This window comes from Natrix helvetica (assembly GCF_964273705.1).
Source record: "Natrix helvetica genome assembly, chromosome: 2".
Classification (NCBI taxonomy): domain Eukaryota; kingdom Metazoa; phylum Chordata; class Lepidosauria; order Squamata; family Natricidae; genus Natrix; species Natrix helvetica.
The window spans coordinates 106,753,682-106,775,535 of NC_138552.1; the positions used below are offsets into that span (position 1 = coordinate 106,753,682).

A 21,854-nucleotide genomic window follows, 5' to 3' on the forward strand; every position below is an offset into this window, starting at 1 on the left:
TGTCCAACAAGTCCTCCGCCAAGATTGAGAGGGGTCAAGCCGCAGCAGGGCCCGTGTTATCATCTACTAAGACTGTGCCTATTCATCATGGGCAGGTGGACGAACATTCTTCATCCGACACCGATGAGGCTGAGGTTGACCGCCTCAAAACATCAGGTGGCAGTGCGGGGCGATTACGGAAAAATTTACCTCAGAGCCATTGTGCTGATTGTGGCGGAAACCATGCCCATGCGTGGTGTTGTTTCAAATCAGCTATTTGCCATAAGTGTGGAAAGAAGGGACATTTAGCTAAGGTGTGCCACGCACCATCCTCCCCCCCCTCAGGGTCAACCAGCTGACCGATCATATAACCACAAGCCAAAGCCACAGTGGCAGGCCGTTCTGCTGACCAGCCAGGCCAACGCAACGTCGGGAAAGAAGATTTACCTCAGCGTCCAGCTCGAGGGCAAGCCCTGCCTCATGGAAGTGGACACTGGCTCCTCCAAGTCTATTGTCTCCTGGTCCACTATCAAGCATTTGGTGCCTTCCTTAGCCAAGAAATGCCTGTCACCTTGTTTTATGAAGTTGCGGGACTATCAGGGAAACTATATCCCAGAAGTTGGCAGTGGCCGGTTCCAAGTGGTCACTCCAAGTTTTAAGGGTAGGCTTCCTCTCATCGTCGTCCAGGGCAACCTTCCCAGTCTACAAGGCTTAGACTGGTTCGATGCCCTGGGCCTCAGTGTTGCTGGCGTGCATGCAATGGCAGGCCATGATCAGTTCAAAGGCCTGATGAAGGAGTTTGCTGCAGTTTTTGATGGGTCGTTAGGTAACTGTAAGGGAACCCCCATTAGTTTTAATTTGGACCCTCAGATCACTCCCATCCATCTAAAGCCCAGAAGGGTCCCCCTGGCCCTGTGTCCGAAACTAGATGCTGAACTAGACAAATTGGTTGCCCAAGGGTCTTAGAGCCCAAGATTACTCCAAATGGGAGACTCCCATCGTGATTCCCCTGAAATCCGATGGCTCCATTAGATTATGTGGAGATTTTAAATGTACCATAAATAGAGGTCTCCAATCGAACCCCTACCCTGTCCCTGTAGTACAGGAACTGCTTTATACATTGGGGCGGGGCTCCATTTTCGCCAAGCTGGACGTCGCCCAAGCATACCAGCAGCTCCCTCTGGATGCTGCTGCTGCGGAAGCGCAGACCATTGTCACCCACAGGGGAGCTTTTAGATGCTGGTGGCTCCAGTTTGAGGTCAGTGTAGCCCCCGGCATTTTCCAGAGCCTCATGGAGCGACAGCTCCATGGCATTCTGGGGGTTGTCCCGTACTTTGATGATGTGCTTATTTCCGCCAGAAACAGCACTGAACTCATGGTGCAGCTGTGTGCCGTCTTATCAAAGTTCCTGGAGGTGGGGTTGAAACTTAAGCCTTCAAAATGTCATATAGGGGTACACGAAGTGGAGTTCTTAGGGTATCTGATTGATGCCACAGGCATCCATCCGACCCCCTCTAAAATTGCAGCCATTAGACAGGCTCCTGTACCCAATAATAAGGCCCAATTGCAAGCTTTCCTTGGCCTCCTCAATTTTTACTATCTTTTTGCCCCATAAAGCATCTGTTGCAAAACCCCTGCATCAGCTTCTCGATAGTGGGGCTACGTGGAGGTGGGGTCGGAGGGAAGCAGCCGCTTTTATGGCCGTCAAGGACCTGTTAACTTCCAATGCTGTCCTTGTTCAGTATTGTGACCACCTTCCCCTGACGCTCACTTGTGATACATCTCATTTTAGGGTGGGTGTTGTCCTGAGCCACAAGCTTCCTAATGGATCTGAGGCGCCCTTGGTGTACTTTTCCAGGACCCTGTCCCCTCCGGAACCTAACTATAGCCAATTGGACAAGGAGGCATTAGCAGCAGTAGCTGGAATTAAACGATTCCACAACTACCTGTATGGACGGTTTTTTTGAGCTAGTGACAGACCACAAGCCTTTATTGGGGTTACTAGCAGGTGATAGACAAACTCCTGTGATATTATCGCCTCACATGTCCCATTGGGCCATCTTCCTTGCTGCTTACAATTACAAATTTGTCTATCGGCCTGGGAAGCAGGTGGGGCATGTTGTGCAATATCCTGATCCAAAACTATAGGAACTATTACACCTATATTTTGACTTGTTTATATGTTTGTCAGTTGCAGTAAAATGGCCAGCTGGCCATTGTGTGATTGTAAAAAACCCACATGTTTACTTATACAAAGGTGAATTAGTGACATTTACCATAGTATTTTTAAAATGTGTATCTTTAATGTTTCTCAATCTCAACAATTTAAAGATGTGCAGATTTCCACTCCAAGAGTTGAATGCTGGTTGGAAAACTCTGGGAGTTGAAATCCAGAATAGCTTAACATTGCTGAGGTTAAAAAAACACTGATCTTTTTAAATAATGTAGAGCACTCAGCTCAGAAGCTATTGGATTTGGAGTAACACCCACCACTGTTACAATTCTAGACAGATTCCAATATTAACAGAATAACAGAGCTGGAAGAGACCTTGGAGGTCTTCAAGTCCAACCCTTTGCTCAAGCAGGAAAGCCTATAGGGTTTCCTGCCCGAGCAGGGGTTGGACTAGAAGACCTCCAAGGTCCCTTCCAACTCTGTTATTCTGTTATTATTCTATTATCACATATTAAGATTTCCTGATCTTCAAAAGTGTGTTCCAACTTTGGGAGGCTGACATTGAAATAGCAGTCAGTCCAAGGTCACATGAATAGATTGCCTTTTGCAAAGTCATAAGCAGCAGAAGAAAAAGTGATCTTTTTTCCCTGCTAACTTTTCATAACAAAGAACTACAGAACCTTGGATTAGGCACCAAGGTAATATGGATATTAAGAGCTTAAACTGCAATCAAATTTGAAACATTGTGTGATTTCATTCTTAATTGGATATACTCAAAGGAGTCCTGTTACATTTAGAATGCATTTCTGTCATCAAGACTTTTGCTATCAGCTTGGTGGCTCAGTCTAGCTGGTGAATAATTTCTCACTGAGCACTAAGGACAAGAAAAACATGTTTTATATTGGAAAGTGGAAGGAATATGGTTTCCTAATGTTGGAAGACATGTCCTTCTGGGTTCGGCTCCAAGTGGGGAAAAAGACACTGGAGACACGGAGGCTGCTTGGAAAGATGGTTTTAATGGTGGACAGGACCACATGGCTTGAGTCCTGAACAGAAAAGGTGATCACATGCTTCAATGTTGGGGAGAAGGGAAGGGGCAAGAAATGTATTCTGATTGGTTGTCAGACTCACATGGGCCCATGCAGAGGCAACTCTCTAGGCTGAGTCCAGGTTTGGTTGAATTCTCAGAGTTCTCAGATGCCATGTGGTCAGTTGAGTAAAGGCTTATATTATCATGCCTTCATTCCCATCCCCCTGGAGCTGAATGGGAGAACTCTTTTATTATGTAAAGAGTTAATGGCTCATGGACAAAAGGTGGGGGCAGGAAGCTGCAGGGAGAGTTACCTTCTTTTTGAAACATGTTTCTTTTCACATCCAAAGAAATATTATGCCTTTTCAATATTTCCTAGGATATTTCATTTTTCTGGGAGAGGGCTGGGTGATAACTTTCCACACTAAAACACATTTAGAATGTGATGGTAATTTGAGAAGTAATTTTTTACCATCCTTACTACTAAAAATGGAAAGATTTAGTGGCTGGTTTCTAGTATTACTGGACAAACAGCATTGTGCAATTGGTTATTTCCACACAGTCTGTCTAATTTGCACTATGTATAATAATTTAACACGGCCTCTTCCTGCTGAGTCATTGGTTGGTTCACTGAAACAGAAATGTACTGTATTGAGTGTAGAACAAAGGGAGGTCCAGGCAAACCAAACCTGGTTATGCAATTCTGTTTTTCCTTTAGCAGGTACAAAGGGAAAAAACAGGAAGCGGTTGCATAATCGGGGTTAGGCTTATAAATGACAGACAGTGCAATCCCTCTCTCAGCCCAACTATTTTCCAGAGAAAAATAGGAGCAAGCCCAAAGCAGACTCCCCTGAGATTCTGAACGAAAGGCAGAATGTAACTAATGTAATTCCAATGAATAAATAAAGGTGGCTTGACATTTTTCCCTGCCATTTTGAGAATGAGGATAGGTAACCTGTGTGATTTAAAACAATACAAACTTAATCCAAAAAGGTTTAAGTAGAAGGGAATGAAGTCCCATTTTGGAGTGAAGGGAAAGAACATACTTTAACCTGAGCCTCCTGATGCTCACTGGACTGTTTATTGTGCATGCCTTCATCTGTGCTGTTTTTTGTAAATAAATATCACAGAAACCTCCAAAAGCTTTATCCAACTTAAATCCTCTTACTAATTGGGGAAAATGGAATATGTAATAGCCCGGAGTAAAATCGAGGTGGTATTTGGCAGACTGTCCAGATGAAGCTGAAAAATAAAATAAAAAATAATATGGTTTCCTGCCTTTCAGCTAAGATCAAAGTTACCACAGTATGCAAAAGAACTACTTATGCTGTGTCTATGGAGATGCTCAGTCATCCAGGTCACGGTTGTGTCCCAAAGGTGCTTTTTTTCCAGAGGCAACTGGACTTTCTGGTTTTTTTCTTTGAAGACGCTTTGCTTCTCATCCAACAAGAGAGCTGAAGAAGCGTCTTGGATGAGAAGCGAAACGTCTTCAAGGAAAAACCAGAAAGTCCAGTTGCCTCTGGAAAAAAAGCACCTTTGGGACTACTTATGCTGTGTTTGCCCGACCCAGGCGGTTATTTGTCTCCACTTTCTCCGTTTGCACAATACGTGCGCCTAAACCAGGATTGCCTACGTCGTATCCCCGCTGAGCCTTTGCCCCGCTGCGCGATTCTCTGCGTTCGGCGTCTCCTTTTGATCAATTCCCCCCTCCCCCCCCTGGTAGCAGGTGACTGAGCTACCTTCTCTGCAGTTCAATATTTGTCTATACTAGGAAGAGAACCCCAAGGCACCGCTTCTGGTTAGAAGGTGGCTTTGCGCTTATGCTTACACCCGTCCAATCAAGCCGCAAGCAGAAACCTCGAACGCACCAGCGCGAAAACCCCGCCGAGAGCGTGGCCCGCAGCAGGAGAAGAGAAGGCGTCTCACGCCTACAGCTCCGCCCCGCCCCGTCCTCCCTCGCGCGCGCCTCCTTCGGAGACCGAATTTGTTTCTCTCTCGCGCCTCCGCTGGGGATTGACGGATGTCGCAGCCAATCCGAGAGGCTGGAAGAGTTCTGCCCGTCTCGAGGTAGCGTAAGACAGGACCCGGCCGGAGAGGGCAGGAGAATTAACCCTTTCGACCCCCGAGGAGGGAGGAGGCGGGATGCGGCTGCCTCGCCCGCGTTTTGCTTTCTGCCCAGTTCTCTTTAGTCCTTCTCGTCGCGCCGCTGCCGCCGCCGCCATGGCCCAACTCCGTGCCTCTTCTTCTTCGACGGCCACCACCTTTGACTACCTGGTGCTGGGGGGCGGCTCGGGCGGGTTGGCCAGTGCCCGACGCGCCGCGGAACTGGGAGCCAGGGCTGCTGTGGTTGAAAAAGGGCGACTTGGAGGCACTTGCGTGAGTCGACAGCGGGTTGGGGGGGTGGGGGGGAGAGGAAGGAGGGTGGTGAATGGCTACAAATATACTCCTAAGAGACTCGCCTGCATACCTGGTGGGTAGGCAGACCCGACTGGGCTTATGCCAAGGCAGTGAGTTCCGCAAGAGTTTGAGGGCGTGGAAGTTTTCTTCCCCCTTCACTCAACACACGGTGGGTGGGCAGGGCAGAAACAGTTAAGCCAGGGGTGTCCAAACTTGGGAACTTTAAGACTTGTGGACTTCAACTCCCAGAATTCCCCAGCCAGCATGGCTGGCTGGGGAATTCTGGGAGTTGAAGTCCACAAGTCTTAAAGTTCCCAAGTTTGGACACCCCTGAGTTAAGCAGTGTTTAATTTGGTTTTCGTGAAACTGCTTTTGAGATTCTGGGTTCGCTTAGCACGCTGGGCGAAAATTGGAGGTGGTGGTGATGACCCTTTGAGAGCTGTCTGTCACGAAATGTCATTTTAATATATGCCGATGACCGTACGTTCAAAGCAGTGAGGAAATTCAATTTTTTTTTTTACTACGGATTCGGTGGGTGTGGCAGGGGAAGGATACTGCAAAATCTCCATTCCCTCCTCACTCTGGGGCCAACCAGCGGTGGGATTTGCCTGTTCTCCGAGCTACTCAAAATTTCCGCTACCCGTTCTCCAGAACCTGCTGGATTTCACCCCTGGTTCAAAGTGACAATAAAGTTATTCTAAGTCTAAATAGGGCTGCGATTTCAGGTGGCTGGGGGAAACCCCGCCTTCCTTTCAGCCAGTTATATAAATACAACAGCTGTGGTTTGATTGTTATCTCTTCCCCCCCTCCTTTAGGATTGTGTTGTTGCAACTCTGTGCCTTATGACATATCAGTTCCTCTTGCATGTAATGTACTTTTTAAAAATCTCTTTTTACTCTCAAGGTAAGGCAAGTGGGATGTGGCTCAGTAGAACCCATCTGTTTTGTGCCAATTCAGTTTTCACTGAAATTTCAGGAAGTGCTTTGCTCTTTGCGGTGTTTTCCCCTCCTATTTGTCTTTCCTGGCTTTACCCTTCTATATCTCAAGCAGGAAGCGGGGATATTTCTTAATTATACATTTCTTATTTATTTCTTCCGTGTCTATGGGATGCCTTTATAAGGAGCGTAACATTATCCATGGGTCCTTTTCTGATGGTAACAAGCTGTTCTGTATCAGATTACAGAATGTTCCCAAGTGTCAAACTTTACTTCTTCCCAGTTGGAATTATAGCTTCCTCTAATTTATGAGATAATTAGTGGTTAATCCCCCATCATGCTATACACAAAGATTTCAGTGTATAGCACTTTAATGCAAACCCCTCTTGAAAAATACCTTGTATACTATATTATTTATAAAGATGATGCACATTTTGCTGTTATTAAAAAAATAAAATTATTTGCCAATTAGTAACATTTCGGTGCATACTTTCTAAACACCGTTCTTATTTATATTAAAATTACTGCTTCATGATGTTTGCAGTAAATATGTTTTTTTTCTTTTAGGTGAATGTTGGGTGTGTACCTAAAAAGGTAAACGGATTTATGCTATGAATTTGCTAATATTTCAAAGAATGCATTGAAATTTTTTGCTGGCATTTTGAAAACGCTTGAAGACCTAGCTGTTTCAGAGAACTTTTCCCTGAATTGATTTGATGTTGCCATCTTTTATTTTCTCCCTGGCATTCTAAGACTGTTTCAAAATTGGGCAGTGAGCACCAGAATTGTTTTCATTATGGCGCCATAGAAAGGTGTTTAATAAAAATGAATAAAAACATGAAAGTGGATACTAGTCCTCAAAATCTGCTAAAATCTGCTTTTTAATAATTGGGTATGTCCATCCTTGATTTGGAATTCAAAATAGTACTTTGGCGGTCGTTGGCCATGCTGTTTGGAGAGCAAGATAACAATCCGAGGCTCCATTAACATATAGGGATAGAATCAAGATTAGGTGAAATATTAGTACTGCTTTATAAAGCCTTAGTAAAGCCACACTTTGAATATTGCATCCAGTTTTGATCACCATATTATCAAAAAAGATGTTGAGACTCTGGAAAGTGCAGAAAAGATCAACAAAGTTGATTAGGGGGCTGGAGACTAAAACATATGAAGAACAGTTGCAGGAATTGGGTTTGTCTAATCTAGTGAAAAGAAGGACTAGGGTGACATGATGATAGTAGTGTTCCAATAAATGAGGGGTTGCCACAAAGAAGAGGAGGTCAATCTACTTTCCAAAGCACCAGAAGGCAAGACAAGAAACAGTGCATGGAAACTACTAAATAAGGAGAGAAGCAATCTAGAATTGAGGAGAAATTTCCTAACAGTGAGAACAAGTAACCAGTGAAAGAGCTTGTCTTCAGAAGTTCTCCATCACTGGAGGCTTTTAAGAAGGGACTGGACAGCCATTTGTCTGAAATGGTATAGGACAGGGTCTGCTGCTTGAGCAGGGGGCTGGACTAGAAGATCTCAAAGGTCCCTTCCAACTCTGTTATTCTGTTGTTTGTACTATAAGACATCTGAAGAACAGTGTTGCTCTTTTACTCTGCTTTACCAAGATACCTAATGCCAAGTCACAAAGAATACCTCCATAACTTTTTCTCTCAAGATTCAAGGAAGACGTGGATGTGCTTCCTGTCAGGAAAAATAACTCCTGCTGCCTTTTTTCAATACCACAACTGTTTTTTATGGCTTTTTAAATTTAGTCCTGGCTTGAGGAGCAGGTGCACGGAACATTAAATTTGAAAAGAAAATTTAATTTATTAAATCTCCATTTTCATATGGAAGTCTAACATAATCCAAATTGTATGTAATTGTACTGAAATGACAAAATATAAGATTTAAAAGAACTTCAATGACTTTACCAATTTAAAAGTGGTATACCAGTTGAAAAAAAAAAACCCTGATCTGATTCCCCCATCCCCTATTTGACCTTCACAGATTTGAAACAGCTGCAACAAAGTTGATCCATGGGGATTGTCTTATTCTGTCCTTTTGGAACTCCTGTTATCCTCTGTCCAGTGCTGGATGATGCCTTTCATTCTGTTGGCCGCTTAAACATACAATTTTTAAATTTTAAAAAATGTCCCAAAACTGTATTTGCCAATATAAACAAGATATCGATCTTACAGACCAGAAGTGGGGAAGGTTAGTAGACAAAGTTTGCCTTCCAGAGTAATGGGTGCTCCATCACTGGAGGTTTTTAAAAATAGTCTGAACAGCCACTTGACTGGGGTGATATAGAACCGTGATGAAAAATCTATGGTACGCCAGCTGCTCTTCTGGTTTCCGGCTGGTCTTCGTAGGTGCTGGAGTACCAGAAAACAGCTTGAAAAAGCAAAAAACCAGGCTGTTTTACAGGCATTTCCAGGCCATTTTCCAGGCTGTTTTCAGGCTGTTTTACAGGCCATTTTCCCGGGCATTTTCAGGTTGTTTTGGCCTGAAAACGTTCTCAAAAACATCCCCCCCCCCCGATGACCTGAAAACAACCCCAAAAATGGTCAAAAAACCGACATGCACCCACTGGCCAGCTGGTCTTTGGTTTTCCGCTGCCCCAGCACGCCGACATGCGTCCTGGTTTGGGAACTCGGTGCCTAAAAGGTTCACCATCACTGATATAGAATCTTCTGCCTTGAGCAACAATTGGACTAGAAGACCTCTGAGGTCCCTTCCAGCCTATGATTTTATGTTCTATGTTCTATAGTCAAGATTTACATTGGTCAGAATAGATGGTGCCCTGATCTTGATGGTATTTCTTGAAAGAAGTTGACCACTTTCAAGTTTCTTTTGTTGGACAGAACTTAAAAGAAGGTATCGCATATTCCCTTCTCCTCTTCCCCCAAAATGCAGGGGAACTGATAAATTGATTAGCCAGGCCCATGTGTGTTCCATTAGGCACAACTGAACATAGTGCATTAGCCACACATGGCATTGAAAAATATGACTCTTTTGCCATCTGCCAATGATTATGAACCAAGGAGCTTGCTTCTTCATAGGCTACAATACGTAGCGTATCTACTGGATTATATGTATCATGACAATGAGGAGCTATGTGTCCTGATCTTCTCCAGTCCCATGTCTTAAAAGAGTAGGAATTTCACGTTTTGTTCTCTCTTGCTGCAGAGTCATTTTGATGAGATGAGCAATGTAGAAATATAAATAAATTAATGAATAAATAAACAAATAAAATATTGATTTATGCTGAATACAAGAATAATTAATTGAATTTGCTCATTCATTTTTATATTAATTATATTAAACTCTGGATAACCTCTTTCATAACAGGTGATGTGGAACACTGCTGTCCATTCTGAATTCATCCATGATCATATGGATTATGGTTTTAAAATAGCTGATGTGACGTTTAATTGGAAGTGAGTTGAGTTAAATTCTGGAATACCTCTTAAGTAAAATAAATGGATAGATTTGTTTTTAATTTGAAACTTACAGTGAAAACTACGGTGCCAAGTTAAAATGACCTCCAGGAGGCTTTTTAGACACACATATCCAGATTTTTATCTATGACATTCCAATGCTCTATCAAGTCTGAAGAATCTCTGTTATGGACTAAAACTGGTAGTTTTGTACTGCCATTCATAATTTAAAGCTATGCAGTTTAATGTAGCAACATTTTAAAATTCTAAATAATCTCACTTTGATTTTTGAGATATCTGTGAGCTTTATTCTTAAATTCTTTTAAGAAATCATGATTGGACTGGGACTCATGCAAAAAATCAAAACAGTACATGCTCAGAATTTAATTCTGAGCCTGCTATAAATTGTTCACCTATTAGGGTTTGCTCTGAGAGTAGTGGCCCCTGTGGTATACATTGAGATAAACCATTTGCACTGTTTAAAATGCTATTTTAGATATAGCAAACAAATATTATTTTCTGTGATGTATAATGTGCTATAGGATCATATAAACATCTTTTCTTCAAGAAAAACATTTTAAATTGTGAAACAGGACTATAATTTTCTCCATAATATCTATATTTACTACTTAGGAAAAAGGTAGCTATGTAGATTTGGAGCAAACAGTTTTGTGTGTTAATCCTGTTTGTAGAGAGATAGATATTTGAGATATAAATCTAGAATAGAAAGCCCATGAGGAATAAAAATTTGAGTAAGGCTTGGCAAACCCAACTTTATGCTTAGCTGTGGAAATCCATTGGGTATTTGGGTTGGGCTGTCTCTCCGCCCAACCTACGCAAAAGATTTGTTTTTGTGGGGATATGTTGAAAGAGGGACATTATGTGTTTCTTGGGGTAAAGTAGGATATAATACTAATAAAACTCTTTTTACTGTAGAATAATTAAAGAAAAGCGTGATGCTTATGTGAAGAAACTGAATGAGATCTATCAAAATAATTTGAATAAGGTTTGTAAATGGCCTTATTTTTCACTGCAGCAAATTTTAAATTCCTTCTTTCTGCTATAAACCCTGTGAAATTCACAAGCTGAAAACAAGTTAATTTTTTTAATTTGCATCAAGGTGCATAGATTTTTTTTAAAAAAGATTCAGAGCAAATCACTTGTAAAACTTGCTTTTTTGCCTAAACTCTTCCTCTGCACAAATTTTAGTTTCCTGTTGTTTAAAGATGGGAAAGACACGAAAATTGTAGTGTAAATGTAAAATAAGTATAGTACAGTTAAAGAAAAAAGAAAACTCTTACCCTTCTCTCTTGAGAAAAAGAATCTTTTCCAGATCACTTACAGGGCATATCTTAATTCATTGTAGCTAGCCTACATTTCAAATCCATAATTTTCATGGTCTTGATAGGCCATCCTGTGAATTATATAGTTTGTTTCTGAAAAGTGTAAGATTACACAATAGAGAGATTCATTCTGGTCAAGAAAATATGAGAGATTAATTTAAAGTAAAATAATGCATCTTATTCCATTCTTCTGTTTTTGAATTTATCTACAAATTTATTTTGAATTGTCCAAAAATCTCAATGCATCATACACTGGCCCACATTACACTTTGTTATAAGATGTCCTTTTCTAGCATATAAATTGACTTAATTTTTAAATCAACAACTGATCTTGCTAGGACCACGTGGAAACCATTCGTGGGCATGCAACATTCACAGCTGACCCTGAACCTACAGTTGAAGTTGATGGCAAAAAATATAGGGCACCTCACATACTGATCGCTACTGGTGGACGGCCTGTAATTCCCAGTGAAAGTGAAATACCAGGTATGGGTTCTGTGATGCTGTTTGCCCTATTTCTAAGAAAGAGCATGCAGCCGAGTTGTCATTAAAATATTTTCCTTAGCGTTAGATTTAGTAGTACAGTACATAGTTGCAGTGTAATATTTCATTCATATTTTTTTTAATAGTATACTCTAAAAATAATTAAATAAACTTTCAAAAAAAGTGAATGCTTGTGCAAGTGACATCTATTTATACATAAAGCTTAAGATGATGAATATTGAAGATAATGTCTTGTTGCTTTGCAGGAGCCAATTTGGGAATCTCGAGTGATGGCTTCTTTGAACTTGAAGAGTTGCCCAAGTAAGTTGCAATGAATTCTGAGCATTTTAAATATTCCCAATTTGCTGCATTGCAGTGAAGATTATTTTTTAAAACAGGTAGGAATTATTATACTGCAGTCTTTCATTCCCCACTAAAAGATGTAGACAGCACGTTGCCATTGCTACAAGACTACAGTAATTGTCCTACATTTCAGATTTGATGAACGGTCTTGTAGGACCTCTTATCAGCCCAGATATGGGACTCATCAGGCATTCTTCTAGGTGTTATCTGTTGCAGCGGAAACATCTTCTCTAGTTCATTTCTAGCCCACTACTGAAATAGGATGAAGGCAAAAACAAAGTGCTGTTTGCTATGGGGAAATTAGTGGAAAACGTGGGGAAATATAGAGAGAGGGAGCACTGTGCACACTAACATGAACTCTTGAAGGAAACCCAGGATATAAAACCAACAAGAAGAAAAACAAATCCTCCCATTAAAGGATTACCCCATTGCTCAGCATCTGGTTGCAGAACTCTGGGCCTCCGTAAACAGTTGTGCCATAGATATTGAACATCAGTGCAGTTAGTTAGTTCACTTTTGTTGTTCACTTGTGGGAATGTCAACTTCATGGTCAATGTTCCTATCAACAAACAAAATCAGCTTCTATTGAAGATATTGGCTTCAAGTACAGGAATTGGAGGAGGATGCAGTGCTTTAAAAAAAATCCTATTTTTCTCACTCATTTTTGCCTATTTGGCGATCAAAAGGCTGTTTAGAGTAGAAAGCAGGAAATTAAGTAAAGCACTGTGGCCTTTCTACCATTCTTACTTGGTCACAATTAACTTGCAGGTCATGTCCTTCATATCCTTACATTCCTTTCATTTTTGTTGCTGATAGTTGAAAAACTCAACCTGTGTATGCCATTAGCTTAGCTATGGAGGGCTGGTTCTTTAGGGCTGAGAAAAAGCAGGCAACTTTTATTAAAAGCCTGGATTTGTAAGTGAGAAGGCATGGTAGTGGCGGTGGGGCTCCCCACCCATCCCTCAAAGTGGAAGAGGAGACTGATTGCTGTTTTCCCAGCCAAGATCCTTTTATCTACCTTTAAATGTAAGATGTGGGTGCATAGATAAACCTTTCTTACCAAATTCTTCGTGCAGTGACTGAAGTTAAGATGTGCTGAAAGAAAATAACTTACAAGGCATGTATTTACGACCTTCGCAGCATTTCTCTCTCTCAATCATGCATTCAGTAGTAGTCAATAAGTGTTGTCCTGTGCGTGATCCATTTCCCCCCTCCCCCAGACTGGATTGTCTAAATAAGCAATCTCTTTAGACAATTTCTCCTCTGCCTGACTCAACTCTCCTCACCAAACAGAAAGATTGGAGAGGAAGGGATTAAAAAAGAATAAGTAGGCAGATAATTGGGAATATACCCTGTGCTGTGTGCTGGCAGTACTGCATTGCTTTCGATGTATATTCTTTATTGTGTGCCTGATTCCTTCCTTTCCAACAAATGTAAATACAAACCTTCCCTTCTTGCTAATTATCCAGTGTTGATTTAACCATTACCATTTATCCTTTCCGTTTTAATGAGAGCGAAGTCAGGACCCTCCTATACAAAATCTAATTGCTTAGATTATAAATTGGATAGAAACAGCTATAGCCCTTCAGGTATTTGTTTGTTAGACTTTTACACCATTCAAAACACAAACATTCATGATAATTGAATCAGTAAAAAAATTATTGAAAGCAATAAAATCATCACAAGTATTATTGAATTAACTGCTTTCATTAAGCCTATTCAGCATGGTAAATGGTAAAAAATGATGGAGTTTGAATCCAATAACATATGGAGAAGTTTGAACTTCCTGGTGTGGCCAATATATATTTCAAGGAGAAAACGTGTGGAAGGGTATGCACCTGAGTGCTATGACGTAATCCATTTTCTTTCTCTTAGGCGAAGTGTTATTGTTGGTGCTGGATATATAGCTGTTGAATTAGCTGGTATTCTTTCTGCATTAGGCTCCAAGACATCCTTATTGATACGTTATAATGAGGTAAGGGGCACTTGCTTGTTTACCTTCCTAAGTGACAATTGAAAGTACTACCAGTTCTTATTGGAACTAACATCTACATGCAGAATACAACCTTGCACAAAGGCAGAATCAATTTGTCTCTGTATTTACACCAGGAATGGATCATTAATACTTGCACAAACTTTCTTTGTTTTTAATATGTCCAGATCCTTAAAATGTTTGCTTTTATTTTTTTAAGTATTTATAATCTGACAAAAATCTTTAAAACCTACTCATTATTTTTTAAACTTCTTGATTATAATTAGAATTAAACTTCCTTTTAAAATCAAGATGCACTATTTTCTCTTGGAAACTCAGAACCACTTGCTAATAATATTCTTCTCCAATTATGTGTATCTGTATGTTTACTGTTTATTCCAACAGACATTTTCAATTCTCCATCTCTTCCTTTTCACATTGTTATTCCTTTTGATTGAAGTCTAAGGCATATTTCTGATTGTAAGATCTAGTATAGTGTAGTAACTAGAACAGAATATAGATATAAGGAGAATTTATTATGAAATTTGAATGTGACATGTAGTACATACAGTAGATTTAATTCTCAATAACTTTGGCAATAGCCCTATGGTAAATGTCAATTTAATTCTGAAGTTGGATAAATTTGAGAGAAATTTGCATTTTTTAGTTCAGACTCGTGAGGGTATGACTTAGATGTTCTGTGATATTAATCAATGGAAAAGGAAGTTGCCATAATTAAATGTAAGTAAAGACTTTTATTTGCAGTCTGATAAAGTAATTTTTTGTACAGGTGCTGAGAAATTTTGATTCTATGATCAGTTCAAATTGTACTCAGGAATTGGAACGTAATGGAGTAGAAGTCTGGAAACATTGCAAGGTAATATCTCTTTAGGGCGGATTGTAATGATTAATTTTGAATTTTCATGTACAGGTAGGTTTTGAGTTACAATGGCAACTGGGACTGGAATTGCCATTGCTAAGCAATGCAGTTGTAAAGCATGTCATGTGAGCACATTGGTTAGTGACAGCAACCCAGGCAATCCGAATTGCTCATTAACTGAATCAGTTCTTAATCAAGGATTGATCCTGGCTTAGTCCATCCCAGCCTTATGTCTTGGCAAGCTAAGGGACTGATTCCTTTTCAACTCCTTCCACCCACCTATCTCCCTCCCTCTTCTTTGCCATCTTGCACTCTGTCACTTCTGCCAGCCTATGCTCACTGGCCCTCCCAGGCTTGCCATGCCCAACTGATATTTACCATCCTCTTTCTGTGGCCGCTGATGAGATGCACACAGCCTGGCCTTTCAAAAGATAATTGCTGGCTGCCCCAGCCTTCTTTCCAAAGCCACATCCACTTTTGGCCAAATTGTGTATGGGCTTGAATGCTTTCATGCCAGCATAGCTGGGCCTTTTTTCATGTACCTGCCTTCTAAATGTTATGACAAAGTCTCATGTAATTTGGACAAGCGGTAGGCGTGGCCAACTGCTGCTCATAGAGCGCCAAGCCAGGTGCACCTCATAAGCGGTGGCAGGGAGATGGGTGAATCATCAAGACTGGGTGGCAGGGCCTGTAAGTGTAGGGCAACAGGAGTGGTAGGCTGGCTGACTGGTACAGCCAGTGGGCTGGCATGGCCAGCAGAGGATAGGGTAGCTAAAAGGGCAGAAAAGGGAGAGGGGGCAGATAGAGTCAGTTGAACTGCCCCTGCAGTCATAAGTGTTGATGAATTTCCAAGTGCCCAAATTTTGATTTCTTGACTATGGGTATACTGCAATGGCTATAACTACAAGGATTGTGTGAAACTACCATTTTTTCAGCACCTTTAGTGTAATTTTGAGTGATCGTTGAATGAATGGTTGTAATTCAAGGACTATCTGTATGCATAATCTGTCTTCAGTTGCAGCTAAATCATTCCAACTGCAATTGGAAGATTATGTTCTATTGCTTTAACAACTTCAAAACAATATGAGTTTGAGAGTCTCTGCTTAGTTTTATTTTTTTGAGCATGTGTATAAATGATGCAAATGCTGCCATTTGAGAGAAAGAAAAAACAAATCATCATTGGGCATATGGCTTTTCTTTCTCATAAATGAACAACAGCTATTGTATTGTTTTTGCAGCATTCCTGAACAGATTGAAAGGAGTATTGCATTATTAACCTTTTATCGTTACATTTAAGGAATTTTCCTTGTAACCAGGATTACCTATTAATAACCTGCATTGCTCATTGTCAAATTGCTTTGTAGGAATTGAGGCAGTGACAAGCTATTTAGTCCCCAAGTTTTATCTGGATGTTACCAATAGGATTTTATGTCAGAGTTTTGTTTACTTCTTATTTTAGACTGGTTAAAAACTATAAGAGATTTAATTGATTGATATATAATAATAACATAATAAAAGTCTATTTCGGGCCCATAAACTTTGTATCAAAAACAGTCTTCCAATTTAAAATACAAACCAATCAACATTACTTCATTTGAGAATCAGATTTAAACAACCCTGGACATTGCAGAAGAATTAAAAAAAAAACAATCCTGCCAAATAGACTTATCATTTAGTTTATGCAAATTTGAGCATACTTAAAGTATTTTTAAAGAGAAATTAGATAATGAAACTAGCAACTGGGCAAGTTTTGCACATCACCCCTAGTGATGGTTTGTCACTCTGTAATTGTAATTTTTCATGAGAGCAATGCTGGATATTTGAGCCTTATCCTCTGATAAGGTGTCCATAAACATGTGTGTCCCTTCTGGCATTTGGAAACTTCAGAGCCATTGTATTTACCTTTGCTCTTTTTCTTCACATGCAAGTGAGGTCTCACAACAAAACTGCATACAGTACATTTAGTGACTGTTTGAAGTTCTAATGACATGAAAGAAGTGACTTACAACCAGTTTTCATTCTTAAGACCGTTGCAGCATCCCAGGGTCATATGATCACCATTTCTGATCTTCCCAGCCAGCTTCCAATAAGTAAAATCAATAGGAAAAGCTGGATTTGCTTAATGGTGGTGTGTTTCACTAAAAAATTGCAGTGATTTGCTTAACAACTATGGCAAAAAGGTCATAAAATTAGGAATGGCTCACTTAACACCTTGCTTAGCAAAAGAAATTCTGGTCCCAATTGTGATTGTATGTCAAGAACTACCAATACTATCTAATTCTAGCCATAAGGTATAAGTAACTTCACAAGACATAGACATTTAATAAGGAGGGTATTTTTGAAGAAGAAAACTAGGGTTTTAGCCTTAAAATAAACGATTTGTTGTGTGATCTTGCTCTAGCATTTTTCAATAATCTTGTTTCCCAACAGGTTCAATCAGTTACAAAATCAGCTTCAGGACTCTTGGCAATAGCGGTTACATCCTATTTTCCTAATCAAAAACCCACTGTGAACACCATTGAGAATGTTGATTGTCTCTTGTGGGCCATTGGTAGAGAGCCCAATACTGCAGATCTAAACCTTGACCAATTGGTAAGTGGGAATTTTGTTTGACGCTGTAGGGAATATTAAATGCATGACATACACAATCCAGATTATACTGCAATTGGCATAATGTGGTGGCTAGGATCAACTAGCCATGAGCGACAATGGAATGTTTTCTTACTTTGCTGCTACTTGCGAGTCTGTATTTTTTCCTACTACAGAGAACAAATGTAACAAATTAGGTTAACTTTGGATGGCATACTAAAACATTGTGGGAGGGAGGGCAAAGACAGTTGATAGTAGTCCATGGCTCGGCTTCCCATGCTATGCCCATAATTTTATCCTAACCTAAATGTTTGTTCATATTGCTTAGATAACATTAGTTTGCTTGAAAAATTGTTAGGGAAATATTATCCCCACCCCCACCCCTCTTGATATTATGGATAGGCTGATTGCTTGTTTATTCTTTGAAATAATTTCCTTCTTTTCCTTTATATGGGCACTAAAAAAGTTGATATCATACTGTTCAATCTTTGTCTGAGATAGTATTTCTTAGGATACCAGCTTTGACTTTAATTTTTCTTCCTACTATCAGAATATTAAGGTAGACAAGGTGGGCCATATTACTGTTGATGAGTTCCAAAATACCAGCAAAAAGGGAATCTATGCTGTTGGAGATGTATGTGGGAAAGCACTCCTTACACCAGGTAACAATATTTTAAGGACTATATCAAATAAATTCATTTGGGATTCTAAAATGGAACAAAGCAAAATGGGTGAGGAAGGGCTGTGAAGACATTGGGAAGGATAGCTTGACCACCTATTAATACTATGTAATAAAATATATGGAATGAATTATGATGATACAATAAATATTGCATTTTTCAGTTGCAATTGCGGCTGGAAGAAAACTGGCACATAGGCTTTTTGAAAATAAAAAGGATTTTAAATTGGACTATACCAACATTCCGACTGTGGTTTTCAGTCACCCACCTATTGGAACAGTGGGACTAACAGAAGGTAGGCTCTTGTTTCTTATTTATTGGGAAACAAAGAACAGAGAGAAATATGAGTGAAACAGAACTTCTACTAAAACAAGATATCCATTTTATCTATGGATTTTGTGATTGATTGGAATTGTGTTGAATGATATAGAGAGAGTAGTAGGTTTCCCAATTTCTTTTGAAACATTCTCTACAAGAGTGGCTTGGTAAAGATGCGTATGCTCTGAATTTTTATAGTAACAGGATGTTGATGGAGATTCTACTTATGTTTGTTTATATTACTGATGCTGTAGATCCACAGGTTGCTCCTAGACCTACCTTTGATACAGTAATATACATTATGGACTATGAATAGAGTCAGTTTGGTGTAACGGTTAAGGCATTAGGTTAGACATTGAGAGACTGAGTTCTAATCCTGCCTTAGGCACAAAACCAGATGGGTGACCTTGAACAAGTCACTTTCTCTCAGCCCTAGGAATGAGGGAAGAGAAATGACAAGCCAGTTCTGAAAAACCTTGCAAAGAAAACTTGTACAGGTAGCTTCCGAGAATTGGGCACAACTGAACAAAAGAAAAAAAAGCGAAATTGGGAATGATCAAACACTCCTATTCTTTCACTATATTAGAAATTCTCAAGTTCAGAATACTGTTACCCATCGTATTATTTTGTTTAAACATTTTTAAAAAATTAATGTGAATTATGACTAAAGCACCTCTATTCATAGGATTTCTGAAGCTAAAGTTACAAACTGTGATATCAAGCTTGTTTTTTTTTTAAATAAACTGCACATCAAATTCTAAGATGTGACACATGTAATAGACCCTCAGTTGATAAACTTCTGATCTTCAAATGCTTTTGGACAAGTCTTTTTGTAATTAGAACACACACAGGTGCATATTTGAGCCAGATGCGAAGGAGACCAGCTCACCTATAACATGTCAATATTTAGTCCTTTTGAGAGGTCAGAAAGCCAATTGCATGATATTCTTTGCTTTTTTTACTCCTCTGTATTCAAATATATCTAATGTCATTTGATTTCATTCCAGCGGAAGCCGTGAATGCATATGGAAAAGAGAATGTGAAAATTTATATAACTTCTTTTGTCCCCATGTACCATGCAATAACAGAAAGGAAAACAAGATGTGTGATGAAATTGGTCTGTGCCACTAAACAAGAAAAAGTAAGTAAAGTAGGAAAGAGTGAAGATGCTGCATGTTAAAATTGCTTTTCATGTATATTCTATTCAAGGTAAGGAAATGAGACAGGACAAGAGGGTACCAATGTTACTTAACATGCAAGCTGAGTTGAAACATCACATTTTGCTTCTCAAATAACCTAAGCTCATATAACTTATTAAACCTAAGTCACGTCAAACCAATATTTACTCCATGTCTGAAGCAATTAAGAGTTGTGCCATTTAATACTCTTCCAGGCATGATGTATTAAGATTTTGTATAAAATTAGTCAATGACACAGCAACAACAAAAAAATTGTAGGCATATAAGATATTGCTCCTAGTGTAGAAAGGTAGGAGCAACTGTGAAGTCTGAAAAAAATGTCCTTTTGAAGCCATGTTAACTTGTTTATGACTGTTTTGTTTTAAGGTGGTAGGACTTCATATGCAAGGTTTGGGGTGTGATGAAATGCTCCAAGGTTTCGCAGTAGCTGTCAAAATGGGAGCAACAAAAGCTGACTTTGATCGGACGGTGGCTATTCATCCAACTTCTTCAGAAGAATTTGTTACTCTTCGTTAAGCTGTACATAGCTTGGCTTTCCCTATGGTGAATTAAGTACTTTTTTTTTTACACAAAATTGTGCAATTCAAGAGAAGCCTTCATTCTGCTGTTACAAATTTATATACATAGATGTAATTTATATTACTTGAAAACAATAATTTTGGATTTTAAAAAGTCTCGCTTGATTCCTTGTGACCTTTTGGACATATTCATAGTGACTTTGGCATCTATATAGAAGTGATCTGTCATTGTTTCTGGCATGTTGTTTTCAGGTTCCCAGTGTAGCCTGCTTTAGTTTTTCCTAGTGGTCTCCTATCCAGGTACCGGCCAACCCTAACCCTAGTTAGCCTGTGAGCAGAGACAAAAGTAGTAAGATGCTACCATCTGTTGAGACTATAATAATAAAATGTGCTAAAATGACAAACAAATTATCATATAAGCCCAAAGAGGAAATAAAATCTAAGAGTAGAGAAGAAGAAAAAACCAATTTTGGGCTATAGAGAAACAAATGGAGGAAGTACTGCAATCATAAACACTATAGTAATTAGTATTTTGGTTTATTGAGCCTTGGATTATGAAAGATGCCATTTCCTGCCTATTGGGAAATGTAACTCATGTAGAAGTTAGCCCACAAGAGTTTAGTAAGAGCACTACTTTGCTATTTACTAATCCATATTCTGGAAAACAGCAAACATTTTGTTTAATTTATGTTATCCCCCTATAAAATTAAAACCCAATACATAGGCTATTCTGTGTACCTTCCTATAGTTATTCTTTTGATTTGTTTCCAACATAAATTACCAATGTAGAGTTATTTGTAACTAAAAATTAGGGAACAAGCTTTTCATCACAAGAAGTAAATTCTACCAAGCAATATCACATTGTGTAAAGCATACCGGTAAGAGTTTCCATTCAGCCATAACCTTATTAAACAATATTAATTTCTCAGTTATGAGAATTGAAAAATATGGATTGGGGAGATAGCTGCATCCTATACTCTTCTGTTTGTTATTGCCGTGAGGCCCAGGAGGCGTTAAGACTGATTGCTATCACCTATTTAGCACAGCCTAGGGGACACGTATAGCTTTTAAGGGATGCTATGGACATGGGTGACTTTTGTTCCACTGCCGCCTACCTGTAGAAGTTTTGTATATAATTTCATAGATTATGTGTATATGCTTACTTCATTGCCATGTTCTTATAATAAGTTAAATAATATACAACTATATATTCCTAACACATTTCTGAATCAACAGCCAGTACGATATTTATTCACTTTCACAAAATATTTGCAATTCAAAATATTAATTCTAAAATATACTCCACATACATTCTGTATGATGTAATGGGACTAATGAACATCATTCTAGGAATTTGTCCCATTGCATTTTCACAAATGTTAAATTAAATGGGATGCAGGAAGTCTTGCAACACTTGTGTCCTGTTAAGAGAATTTGGCTGTTTGTATTTTATGTTCGGTTTACTTAGTAAGTTTATAGCATCATTTTGCCCTTCGTTTAAAACAGATTTTAACTTGAGATTTCTGGTGTACTATTTTAAATTCATTAGTTTAAATCTGAAGTC

The 21,854-nt window shown here is 39.4% G+C and overlaps 1 protein-coding gene across 1 annotated transcript; it reads left to right on the top strand.

Annotated features, from left to right (window-relative positions):
• Positions 1–5,281: 5,281 nt before the first annotated feature.
• On the top strand, positions 5,282–20,736 carry GSR (glutathione-disulfide reductase). Its single transcript, XM_081944037.1, has 13 exons — positions 5,282–5,558; positions 7,082–7,108; positions 9,857–9,945; positions 10,882–10,951; positions 11,627–11,774; positions 12,038–12,092; positions 14,010–14,109; positions 14,897–14,983; positions 17,417–17,578; positions 18,126–18,237; positions 18,419–18,550; positions 19,581–19,714; positions 20,139–20,736. The coding sequence occupies exons 1-13, from the start codon at positions 5,325–5,327 to the stop codon at positions 20,286–20,288; spliced, it is 1,500 nt and encodes a 499-aa protein (XP_081800163.1). The 5' UTR covers positions 5,282–5,324; the 3' UTR covers positions 20,289–20,736.
• Positions 20,737–21,854: the final 1,118 nt, after the last annotated feature.

Coding starts and splice junctions, on each gene's coding strand:
- GSR (XM_081944037.1), top strand. CDS start 5,325: ATGCGGCTGCCTCGCCCGCGTTTTGCTTTCTGCCCAGTTCTCTTTAGT. Junction 10,952..11,626: donor ATCAAAATAATTTGAATAAG/GTTTGTAAATGG, acceptor TGATCTTGCTAG/GACCACGTGGAAACCATTCG. Junction 18,551..19,580: donor AACAGTGGGACTAACAGAAG/GTAGGCTCTTGT, acceptor ATTTCATTCCAG/CGGAAGCCGTGAATGCATAT.